General features: G+C 35.0%; 1 protein-coding gene across 1 annotated transcript; it reads right to left on the minus strand.

Annotated features, from left to right (window-relative positions):
• Positions 1 to 226: 226 nt before the first annotated feature.
• On the minus strand, positions 227 to 3,267 carry LOC127698414 (uncharacterized). The gene is made up of 4 exons (XM_052201881.1): positions 3,052 to 3,267; positions 2,347 to 2,523; positions 1,429 to 1,563; positions 227 to 854 (listed from the first exon to the last, which is right to left on the minus strand). Exons 1-4 carry the CDS (start codon positions 3,143 to 3,145, stop codon positions 670 to 672), a joined length of 591 nt encoding a protein of 196 aa, XP_052057841.1. The 5' UTR covers positions 3,146 to 3,267; the 3' UTR covers positions 227 to 669.
• Between the last annotated feature and the right edge of the window lie 10,564 nt (positions 3,268 to 13,831).

The following is a 13,831-nucleotide window of genomic DNA, read 5'->3' on the forward strand; positions in this document are numbered from 1 at the left end:
TTAAGGTGTACATGTCTGTCTGGCAGGGTTCATCTGACCTTGACCTCATTTTCATGGTTCATTGGTCAATGTAAAATTTCCATGGTTTGGTCTCTTTCTTTTATACTATAAGCAATAGGTCATCTATATTCGCTGTATGGAATGATTGTAACAAAGGTGTACATGTATTTCCGGCTTGGTTTAACTGACCTTGATCTTTTTTCTTGGATTATAAATGTTAATGTGGTACGTGTAGTAAAACTTTATAATTAGGACTATCAACATAAAATCAATGGTCAGTATAGTAGGCGAGACATTTCAGCGTGTGCACTCTTGTTTTTTTAAGCAAAAGCTTCTATTCATTTCAGTGTATAATACAGATTTTGTTCATCGTTATTCTATAATATACACATACAGTTCATTCAGTAAGAACATTCGTTAATCCTTCTTTGTTATGCTGACCATTACATACGGACTGTTCATTATACTGATTTGTTTTTAAAATCATCTTCGTTTTGATTATCATTATATACGGACTGTTCATTTCTACTGATCTGTTTTTAAAAATCATCATCGTTTTGATTAGCATTACATACGGACTGTTTATTTATACTGATCTGGCTTTTTTCAGTAAGAACAGTTGTTTATCCATGTTCGTTGTGTTGACCATTACATATGGACTGTTCATTTTTACTGATCTGTTTTTTCTTCTAATAAGCTCTTATTTATGTAACTTTTTACTAAGTCGCTCATCGCTTTCATGCTTTCAAATAAACCATCCCCTGTTTTTGCACAGGCTCCTTGGATTTTCCATTGTCTTTGCTTTATTCTATTCAAATCTAAACCATCTGCAACTGTCGAAGGATCCATAGCACCTGCAATAACAAGGATAACACATGGATAAATAAGCTTATTTTAATACTTTTTTCTGTTTTCATGAGCAATTTTATCAATGTAATTAATATCTTTACGAGGACAAATGAAATTAATGCTAAGTACTGTGGTCCGCCCGCGGATTATGTGCTTATTTGTCAGGTAAAGGATGTTCTTTGTTCGTTTTAAATGTGCTTATGTAAATTACTGTGTCTTTTGAGCATCTTCTCCTTGTCAATAGCTTTCGATTTAGATTTTGTGTTTATTTTGATTTTTATATTTTGTCATTGAAATGAATAATTAAATGAAAAAAATTGTAGGATATAATCGAACATATTTTTGACGATCGACACGGTTAATATTGTTATACATAATATGTAAGTGTTTGATTTTGATATATTTTACAACAAAAATGATAAAATAATGGTAGCGATAAACTCATAGAATTATATGTATGTCCCCGTTCTCTCAGAAGCATAAAATAAATAAAAATCAACAATTTCCATGTTTTAACTTAATTTTTTTTCTCTGACTTAAGTCGATATAAATCATTTTTTCTATCAAATATAAACATACCAGGCATATCTTGTTTGTTTGCTATAACAACGACTGGCACACTTCTCATATTCTCACTATTCAATATACCATAAAGTTCTTCTCTAGCTTCACATAGTCGGTCTTTGTCATTGCTATCGACAACGTAAATAAGTCCTGTAAAATAAATTAAAATTGAGACAATCAATGTATTTCCAACACTTTAAATGTTTTCTTTGACAATTCATAATTTGACTATGACAATATCCATCAGTTAAAAATGCAACCCATAACTCCCGCTAAACGTTCTTCATGGAGTGCCTATCTCAGTTTGAAGAGTTGTTCGTTTTTTCATGTGTTTCATGTCTGATAATTGTTTGTAGTCTTTATTTGTGTGTTTCTTTCTTTCTTTAAGCCTGGGTAAGAGTAAGCTTTTTCTGTTTATTAGATAGCTTTTTCGATTTGTCTATATTTAGATCTTTGTTTAGTGATTTTTTTTCAGTCTATATATCAGTTTATTTTCCCCTATGTCATTTTTAATTAGGCACATTTTCTCATTCGTAGGTCCTATGAAAGCTGTATAAATCGATTAATTATCCTATGGATTTCTGATATTCTTGTTTACTATTTTCAAAGAGAAAACAAGAATATCGAAATAGCTTCTGAACTTTTATAGTCACCACAAACATACACAAATGATGCCATTTTATTGCAATATCAATTTCAAACTTCCTTTCAACTTACTTAATTCTTTTTTGCTTAAATATTTAATTTCGTATAATATATTATTCAGGTTCTGTCTCAAATATAGAGAATTCATTTTTGCCTGCTCTTTTAGTTGAAGCGTAAACTGTTCTGACTATGGATTTGGATGAAAATTCTTAAGATATCTTATGAAGTATATCCTAAACAAGACAATTTGTTAATTGTTTCTCAGTTTAATAATTTTAAGAGTTTTACCGTCTGCACTTTTCAAGTAGTGCTGCCATAACCGTCTGATTTTTTCTTGACCACCAATGTCCCATACTGTGAGGTTAATACCTTTGAATGGGCCCACTGTTTCTACATTAAATCCTACTGTAGGTATTGTTTTAACGGTTTCGTTTAGTTTTATCTTGTACAGTATAGTTGTTTTTCCTGCAAAACATGTTAAAGACAACTATGATATTCTGAAGGCGGGACTCTCTTTGAAATTATATTCAGAACTGTAATGGAATGGATAGCAGGCTAAAGCTTATATACGTACCCTCCTCTTTGAAATATGAATGTGATACAACAGTTACAAGATAAGTCACAATTAATAAAATTTAATTGAGAAAATATACAGATAAGTAAAACGTACATTAAACACGATAGGTGTTGCTTTGCGACTCGAGTTATGTTACGAGTTTATATAAAAATAAAGAGATGTGGTATGATTGCCAATGAGACAACTATCCACTCCTGCTGAATTAATCTGCTTCTATGCTTTTGGGAGTTCCAATTATGTAAGACCATGCATGACTCTCACAAGCACAAGCACTAGTTTCTGTCAATGGAAAGATCGACTATCATATCATATTTGTAACTCACCCATCTTATTCTCCTAGGTTTTTTGTAAATCATAAAACATCAAGTGGGATCTTAAAATAATGTCTGTACATTAAATTAGAAAGTAATGTCTACCTGATGCATCCAAACCCAGCATTACAATATTCGCTGCCACTGAACTTGATAATCCTGAAACTAGTGTATATATCTTTGATATTAACTGTCCCATATCTTTTTAATATATCGTTCACCTTTTCAAATGAAATCATACTATTTTTTTAACGACTATCAGTATTTATAGTTTTGACCACACTTGTTTTCGTCATTACTATGTAGCCATGCTGATTTGTCCAGTCTAAACAAATATAGATAAATGGGGCTGTCTTTCAACTTATACTATATTTAGATCCAGAAACGTAATAGGATTGGTTGTTATATACTTATGCTTATTTCCTTCCTACAATAATATAATTACACAAGCACTCAAAGTGATTAGTCATACAAGTATAACATGATCAATGGCTTGATTGGGTTTTATGTATGTGTGTGTGTTTTGTGTTATTATCAGACACCGACCATTCGAATTTTGTAAAAAAAAAAAATCAGAAGAGGAAAAGATTAAAAGTTTGTTTGATTCAAATATTCTTGTAAATAAATATTTTGTGAAAAATCGTTTGTTTCCATTAAAACTTAGGAAGATAAATAAACACGACATTGAGTTTACAAAAATATTGTCCCTGTTTGTTACTGAAAAAAATACAGTTGGTTTTATTTTGGAATAATAAAGTCGAAAAATTGTTAGTTGATCTCGAGAGACAAAAAACACCCCCATCACACACGGATGAATGGTCGTTGCTTAATTTGTATTTCTTGACGGATTTTTTTGACCCACGAGCAAATTTATACAACGTAAACTGACTCGTCACAAAGTCTCATCATAAAGAATCTCATAAAAATTTCTTTTTTCTTAAGTAGGAGTGAAAATATTTGAAAAAATACGAACCAATGTATAATTCATGTAATAAGTAATATAAATACTAATTTTTATAAATAATTCAAAGGACGATGATGCAAAATAAGAGCAACATATCTGGTCATATTGTTTAGGCGAGTTAAAATATCATTGTACCATTATTTGAATAACAGCTTCCGGTCTAAAAAAGACGAAAACACAACCTTTTTAAAATTTAAATTCTACTAGGGTTTTTATACTCTCGCATTCTGTCTGAGCAATACAAACAGAAGAAATTGATCTAAGTATTACCTTTTCCTCATGGTCCAAGATATTGCACTTTTTTATCGGTAATCGGAAAAGTAAAAATTAAAAACGATTATAGTCCTGCAATAACAGTATTTGTTACTTCTCTAAACTTACAACTACCTAGATCTATGTTAGCTATGCTAAAGTGTATTGAGAATATACTATAAACTGTCAAAAACTGTAACTCGCCGTCTTTTAATCCACACTTTTGGAACCTGATATGTTAAAGTAATCAAATATAAATAAACTCGTCAGTTGTCAAGTCTATTCGTATGTAGATGCGCATTGTGCCGAATAAAGCATTAAAACAAATATAGACTTAAAAAAATGTCCCATCTGCGTAATTGAGTATGACAGAACTGAATGCAAGCCAATCAGCTTATAAGAGGCATACACTCGGATATAATATAACAATGAATATATTTTAGATATAACCAACACCAGGGGTCTCGGTGACCGAATGGCTCATCTACAGTAATCACTAGCATGTCTACATTGAGGTTGTTATTTCGAACCCCGCTAATAGCAAGGTGCGTTTGACTCCGAACTTCTTTGACTAGGATTGCCAGTTTCCTGCCAAAGGTCGTACGTTTACTCCAAGAATTGCGTCTTTCTCCTCCAGAAAAAAATGTCCTTTATGGTACAGGAAAGAGCGCAAAAAGTTACTTCAACACTTAAAATCAACAAATCTAAACAACGACTGTGTTTAGGCCAGATGAACTAAAGATCAGTATTTTTCAGATTATTCCCAATACAATTGCTAACGATTGCGAGGGAGTCGACTGACGCATCAAGCATACTCATAGCAGTTTATAAGCAGTAGCGGTTATGTAAACTCGAGACAGGGGCACGGTACATAAAATTTTAAGTAGGGCTAATGAAGATACAGGCTTAGGTTGGTCAACATTTGCACAATTGTTGTAAATTAGCCTTTTAAGTGACAAAGGAACACTCAATGGACGAGACAACAAACACTAAGTAAAGAAAAAAAATGATATTGGCATTTTAGGATATGTGAGCTAAATTATACTGTTAACAACGAAATATAGCAAAACAAGTGCCTAATAACTGCATGTATAAAAACGTGGATATCGACCAAGGAGGCCCTGTTGAAGAATATGTACTGCTAAACTTAGGCCTCAAAATGCTCTTGCATACGAGGTCATGTATTCAGATTATAATATGAAACTATCAATGATTTACTGTAAATAAAAACGAGTTGAAACACTAAACTTCCTTACCCCTTGCACTATTAAAATTGGAACATATCTTTCGTCATCTGTGAAACAGATATTCCATAACGGTCAAGCAACACGTGATGGCAACAGTAGTATACCGGTGTTCAAAAGTCATAAATCGATTGAAAGAAAACAAATCCGGGTTACAAACTAAAACCGAGGGAAACACGTCAACTATAAGAGGAAAACAAAGGAACAACAGGAATACTGAAGTGCAACAAAAACAAACGTCAACATACATAGAAACGAACTATTTCATAACAACTGCCATATTCCTGACTTGGTACAGGACATTTTAAGAAAAAATGGTGGGTTGAACCTGGTTTTATGGCTAGTCAAACCTCCCACTTACATGGCAATGTTCAAAAAATACATCGCTAAAATGACAACACTACGTGACAGAAATACAGCACAAACACTCATCATAGAGAAACGCACAAACACATAATATAATAATCGACACAACATGCAAACCGCAAAACATTTACGAAGGGATGATTTCAACTTTACTACTTGTTACTCTTGGTTTAATAGCTTCATTGTGAGAAGCAACCTCTATCAAGGAAATCATGATAGGAAATGCAAGCCCGGGAACATCGTATCAACTGCGAGATATATATTCCACATGCAGGCGCTGCTCAAATGCTGCTACATAGAAAGGAAAGTTCACATGATTAAATCTTTAAACGCCTTTGATCAGGTCTTTCAAGGCAAAAGTTTTGATCAACAAGGACAAACTCATAATCGCCAAAGTCTGAACCTCGTAAAAGAGATAAAGTTCTAGCTATGGCAGATCTATTACTCTAAATTAATATAAGTAGACGAGGCATAACCTTTGTCTTAAAAAAGACGATGGAAACAATCTACGAACTGTTGCACAGTAACTGAGAGAGGACTTTCCAGACCCTGATAAAACCTTTTCTTTCCTTAAATTGAGATAGTATGTCCTAAAAGGAAGACGAAATGGCTTGGCACAAAACAGAAGAAGTTCTGAGAACCACGACCGTCTTGGGTATGCCAAATCAATAAGAATGGTCTTGCAACGATCCCTCTGAATTTTGTGGGAAGAAGACGAACAGGGGGAAACATGTAACTGAATATTCCCATATAAGATATAGGGTCATAGCATCTACTGCCCTATATTGTTCGTCCGTAATTAGGGAAACATAAGTCTCCAACTTATGACAGGTGACAGGCGCAAAAAGATCGATCACCAACCCAGTAGTCAACACCTCTGTGTTGACATGAAGAATCATTGATATGGTTATTTTTTGACATACTAAGGATTTTCTAACCCAGGAATTTATTACATTAGCTGTATTTGTCAAAACCTTTCGGAATTTTGGGTTCTCAATGCTCTCCAACATCGTATTTTATTTGGCATGTTAAACTTTTTTGATTGAGTATCAATGATGAATCTTTTGTAGACGAAACACGCGTCTGACATACAAAATGTCTATGACGAGTTTATCTATAGGACGACCCCACCGAAGAGTGATCTCCTGAAACATTGATGGAAGAAATTCCTATTCGGTGTTCACTGGAATACGTGAACAAGATAGGGGATTTGTCAGAATATCTTGACTACCGGGAACATGTCTCACTGATGTTATTGTCTCGAGACTACTACACAGAAGAATTTCCTTGCTCAGAAGTAAACGAATGAGTTCTCCCTTGATTCTGAAGGTAAGCCACTGCTGTTGAGTGGCCCGAATTGTCTAGGTAGGAATATATAAGCACCGCCTCAAAATGATGGTAAGATACCACTGTCTACAAAATCCTGGTGAAAACTAGTGGAGCAGTAGAAAGTCCAAAATGCATAGCCTTGAAACTGTACACTTTGCCTGGCCAAACCATGAATTGGCGAAACTTGAGAGAAACCGGGATGTGAAAATATGCATCCGTCAAGTCTAGAGATGTCGTCCAAATCCCTGAATGAAGAGGAGACCTGATGACACGTTGGTTTCAATTTTGAAGTGTGGGACCACCAGATACTGATTCAGAGCAAAAAGCTCTAGAACCAGTCTAATTTTCCCTTTCATCCTGGTATCCAAGACAAGAAAGGAATAAAAACCTACACGGAAAGGAGGATTGATCTCTTCCATCACACCCTTTAGAACTAGAACATTCATAATTCGTCATGCAACAAATGATTCTTTTGAGAATCGTTTGTCAGAGACAGATCGGTTGGAACAGAAGAAAGAGGCGGCTGTTCCAAAGTAAAGTTCCAAACCCCTCCGTAAAATCAGAAACTAATTGTCTAATGTTATCAGAGACCATTGGTCCGGCCGAAAGTGGAAAAGCTTGCCCCAACTGGAAGATGGACAGGCAATATTTCCTCTTCTAGTGGGTAGATCTAACGAAGGGGTCAACACGTCACTTAACCTACTTCATACCCTTTCCAACTTGGGCTTTCTTGCCAACAGAAAAATTCGGACGAGAATCAGCTGATCTCTTCATGTCCTTTGAAGGACAATAAGATTTGTTGGACGGACATATCTTTTCCTTACAGTAACCTTGAAAACAGTAGGTGCTTTATTCCCTTCTTGCTGGAGCTGATCCAAAGAGATAGAACAAAACAAATGAACAAATTCTCCTTAGACAAAGAGTTGAGACGACTCTAATTTTCCTTGGATAAGAGTTAGGTCCAAAACCAGAGGTCTTGCTAACACTAGGTTTGACAGTATTAGCAATGTTCTCAACCAAAGAAGGTGGACAAAAGACAAAGCCGTCGTGAAATAACTCGACTCTGGGAAAGACTTGTACCCCTTTGTATCAGGCTTGACTTAACCAGAGCAAGATATGAAATCTGAAGGGATATCCGAGATCTTTGAAGATGACATTGGAAAGATCAGAAATGTCCCGTCGGATAGCATAAACCCTATTTCTGAGAGAATCTACTTCCAGGGAGATCTTCATCCATAATGGAACTCCTACCAACACTTCCATCACTCGTGATAGAATCCTGGTCTAGAAAGTCCCTCTCTTGTCATCTTCCTCCGGATCTCTAGCAGGTCTTGGAGGATCATGTGAAGAAACCTGACAGAACCCTAGATTCCATAAGTGCAAGGCGGTTACCAAATTCAATATATAAATTTGGCGTTAAATGTAGCTTCATCTTACAATAGATTTTGTTAGCATCTTCATATTGTCCTTAAGAGAGGACGACGCTGAAGATGGCTTACCTCTGAAACATTGGCTAGACTACACAGACTGAACCGCGTAGGAGGCAAGTTGGGCATACTAATGGGCATGATAGGGCATGCAAAATTCATGGGCTACATAGTTCTGCAAAAAGTGTTACTCCTAATGTCAAAAAGGACTCCTATTTATTTGCAGGGAATAAACAAGAGACATTGATATCTCAGATGGCTTAGTTACGGTATGAGATACCCTGCTAGGGCTAGATAACCTAAAACGACGGGCAAAAACTGACTGCAAAGTCCAAACTGATATGGGTCCTGTTCTGGATGTACACCAGAAACACCAGGGATATACTGAGACTCTAACCCATTCTTATAACATAACTTCAGAATGAGTTGCCGAACGCCATGGGGACAAGCCACTTCAGTGTGGGTGCTTACCTCTTGCATTCTATAATCCATAACAATTGTAGTAAATATTACAATGTACCTGTAATGTATATATACATATACACTTAAATGCAATTATAATTAATATTAAAGTCATATGAAACGATTTTCTTGTAATTTTAATGTTATCGAAATCATTGAACCAATGCATGCATATATACTAAACTAAGTCATGTATGCACGTTTTTTTTATATTTATTACGAATCTATAACATAGTATCGACAAATAATATTTCATTCAGTGATTGTTGATCGCAAGCTAATTAACTTTCTAGTTTGTTGCTGAAGTTTACCGGATAGTGACATTAATAAACAATTAACACAGAGCCCCTTGAGCACGTGATAATTAAGTCAATTGATAGAGCAAAGATATTTTTTTTATATTTTCCACACGTTTCCGTTTGTTAATTAAACTTTTCCTTAATAGTTGTTAAAGGATTTGTTGTATTAAATTTGTTCTTTAAGAATCAGTTATTACTATTTACCTTCCAGTGCACGTTTGTTTACATTCCTTCAACACGGGTTTTCCCTCGCACTTGCGCTGTGCGGTGGCCGAAGTTCTAACGAGAGGTCTCGTAGTTAATGTAGCTGCATACGGGAAAATGTCGGCGAATTAGTGTACGGGAAGACAATAATTCAATAGCAGTACATTTATGAAGAATTTGATAATATAAAGGATTTTCTTTTACAAGAAAGTTTACCTACACTTGTTATATATTTAAACTTGGCCATTCAAGTATATAAAACATATTCAACTTTTTTTATAAATTTAAAGTTTCATACGACTTTAAAGTTATTGTTTAAAAAAAAGAGTGAAAATGAGGTCAAGGTCGGATGATACCGGTCAGACAGACATGTACACCCTACAACCATTCCATACATTAAATGTAGTTGAACTTCTGCTTATAGTATTTGAAAAGCAGACAAAAACTTAACATTTGACCAATGAACCATTAAAATGAGGTCAATGTCAGATGAAACCTGCCAGACTGACATGTACCCCTTACAATCATTCTAACACCACATATAGTTGACTTACTTCTTGTAGTATCTGAGAACCTAATCACGTAACCTTGATCACTGAACCATATGAGGTCAAGGTCAGGTGCACTCTGTTTGATGGACATGGAAACGTTACAAGGAACCCATGTACTAAGTATATCTATCCCATTACTTACAACGAGTGAGAAATTCACATGACAAAAACATTTTTTTTCAAGCAGTCGCTGAACCATGAAAACGGTCGACAATGGACATATGACAGACGGGAACTTCGTAAGATAAGGTATCTGCATGCAAGGTATGAAGCATCCAGGTCTTCTACCTTCTGAAATGTAAAGCTTTATTCAATTAGTTTAAATCACCTTTGCTGGATAGTAATACCCGTCTCGCAGTATGCGACCTTTTTTAAGGTATGTGGCGCGCATGCGACAGGTGAATGAGGTTGTCAAAGTGGTTGGTTCTTTTTTCTTACTTGTTTCCAGTTGATTAATGGTGAGTGGAATATCATCAGACTGCATGAAGGTGACGTATTTAATGCCATAAAAATGAACTTGTAAAAAAATTCAAGTCACTGAAGCATGGCATAGCTAGCAGAACCTCACTTTATACTAAAAATAAGTACACGAAAATTATTACTATATACCATATATCAACAAGATAACTAAAACGATGCCAATGGTCCCCACTGATTTACAGGAATTTTCCATATCACTTAAAGATCCAGTAATTGATCAGCACTGATTGTCAAATTCATCCAAGACATTACTGATAATTATAGGTGTTGTCTCTGGTGTTATGGAGCTTTGTATACGCCCGTTTACTCGACGTATTATGGTATACCGTTTTCCGTCGTCAACACTTTGGACAATAACTCAAAAATGCTTTCACCAATTTTCATGAAACCTTGGTGAATTGTTTATATATATCGACACAAGTTCCCTTTCGATTTCTAAAAATTTCTGTTAAACTTGAGGTAGCCTTAATAGTGCCAAAAAATTCGGGTAAAACTGTTTGTGCATGGTGGGTTTTTTTTGTGGGGGGAGGGGGTCTTAATAACTTTATTTGAGCAGTGATCACAGTATTTCTAGTTGATCATATAAATTCATTTAAAGCATGTAGACGACCAAAAATGGGGACAGGCATATCATGCACTCATTGCGCAGCTCTTTATTCAATGTTACTTTTCCATAGAATTTACATTTCTAAAGGGAGTAACTCAAATATATTCAATGAATGCTGATTTTCAAACTTGTCAGAGGCTGATGTTAGCCTTTGAAATTATTAAGAAACAATGGTTACAACTCCCTCAGGCCAAGATCACCTTTGATGGATATGGCTACTTTTTGGTCATATAGCTCCTTACAATTTACTTTAAAAGTACTTAAACATCTTAGGCTTTCAAGTTTGACATTGAGCATTCCTGATGAAAGTAAATCAGAAACGAGTTTCAAAGTCACAGAAAGACCAAATTTATATTGTTATTTTCATTAAACATTTACGACCAATGTAGGCGAGAGCACTTACATTTTCAATGTGTATAAATAGCCCAAAAATTATTAATCAATGCTTATACTAAACCTCGATTGAGTTATTAATAATGATAACCTTGGAAATAAATTTCATTATGGTCTGAAGCAAAACATGTGCAAGAGCCCTCACAATGTTGATTTTCAATATTGCTTAATTTTTCAAAAAAGGCTAAACTCGTTCCAAAATATTTGATCTGGGCTCATTTTCTAACTTGTCAAAGATATTGCTGATTTCACATAAACATTGAAGCTTCAAACGTTAATTTGAAATGTAGAAGGAAATTTGGATACAATGTTGTTACTTTTTTATTTACATTTTCAAGGAGCATCAATTTCCCCAGAATTTATCTACCAAAGCTTATTTTCAAGCTCATCTTAGATATTGCTGTTGTCGCCCTTAAATATAAATTTCATGTAACTCTGATAAGGAATGTAGATGCAAGAGAGCTTACAATGCAACCTTTGACATAAATTTCATTAAAATCTAATGAGAACATTTTTGGGCTGGAGAACATTTACAATGTTAGACAGACATCAGCATGTCCATATCCCCCTACTTCACTCTGTAAAATCAAAATGATATTAGCCCTAATGTACTTTTTGGTGCTGAAGACAATTTGAAACATTATTGCAAATTTTATGTGTTTTTTGTTTAAATTTACTTAAATCATCCTTAATCAATATGACTTGATCTGTATCTGAAAGACAATACAAATCTTAACTTCTGTAACTGATTAAATTGTTCAGCTAAAATTATTGATTTAAGTGATTTCAAAAGATTGTCTCATAATTTTCCATTTTTCAAGCCATTAAATCTTAAATAAGTGATCCTGAAAGTAGTACCTTAGAATCCAATTCAGGAATTATACATATCACCTGGAAGTAAGTCATTTGCAATATTGGAATGAACAAGTCATGAGGAAAAACTTTGTTTTGATCAATAACGTTTTGATAAACTGACTTAGCAGTTACAACAATTGATAGGCCGAGGAAAAGATTTTGAAGAAATTTTCATAACAACATATGTGTCGGAGGTTAAACCCAATGTATTTACACGAAATATAATAGCCACATGCGCTACATCATCTTGTTTATTTTTTTTGTCACAATGAGTGACTGAGCAAGCAAGAATTTCCATCCCGGTAAGAACTTTAAATGGTCAAATAGCATACATGAAAGAAAACTAGAGGCTCTCAAGAGCCTGTGTCGCTCACCTGACTCTACTTTGGTTTTAGAAATCATGTGAAGATGGATAAAAATCATAACAGATACCCAAATAATGATTGAGGCCAAATTTGGTTTACTATTGGTCCCGTTATTTAATCAAATATTCTGGTGGCCCTCTTGAACAGTAAATCGGCAACAAAGTAGCAACACTTGGTCAACACCTCATAAGGAACATTCATGCCAAGTTTGGTTTCAATCCATTCAGTGGTACTCTAAAAGAAGACATTTGTATGTATTTCCCATAGGGTCCTATGTTAAACTAAGTCCCCCCTTGGCAGCCATCTTGGATGATGGATCGGCTGCACAGTACCAACACTTGGTCAGCACCTCATAAGGAACATTCATGCCATGTTTGGTTTCGTTCAATTCAGTGGTTCTCTAAAAGAAGACATTTGTATGTATTTCCCATTATAGGTCCTATGTTAAACTAAGTCCCCCTCTAGCGGCCATCTTGAATGATGGATCGGCTGCAAAGAAACAACACTTGGTCAACACCTCATAAGGAACATTCATGCCATGTTTGGTTCCATTCCATTCAGTGGTTCTCTAAAAGAAGACATTTGTATGTATTTCCCATAGGGTCCTATGTTAAACTAAGTTCCCCGCTGGCGGCCATCTTGGTTGATGGATTGACAGCAAAGTAACAACACTTGGTCAACACCTCATAAGTTACATTCATGCCATGTTTGGTTTCATTCCATTCAGTGGTTCTCTAAAAGAAGACATTTGTATGTATTTCCCAAAGGGTCCTATTTTAAACTAAGTCCCCCGCTGGTGCCATCTTGGATGATGGACCAACTGCAAGGTAACAAAATTTGGTCACCACCTCATAAAGAACATTCATGCCATGTTTGGTTTCATTCCATTCAGTGGTTCTCTAAAAGAAGACATTTGTATGTATTTCCCATAGGGTCCTATGTTAAACTAAGTCACCCACTGGCGGCCATCTTGGATTATGGATCGGCTGCAAAGTAACAACACTTGGTCAACACTTCATAAGGAACATTCATGCCATGTTTGGTTTCATTCCATTCACTGGTTCTCTAAAAGAAGACATTTGTATGT

The sequence above is a fragment of the Mytilus californianus genome, unplaced genomic scaffold (assembly GCF_021869535.1).
Source record: "Mytilus californianus isolate M0D057914Y unplaced genomic scaffold, xbMytCali1.0.p SCAF_4, whole genome shotgun sequence".
NCBI classification, from domain to species: Eukaryota; Metazoa; Mollusca; class Bivalvia; order Mytilida; family Mytilidae; genus Mytilus; species Mytilus californianus.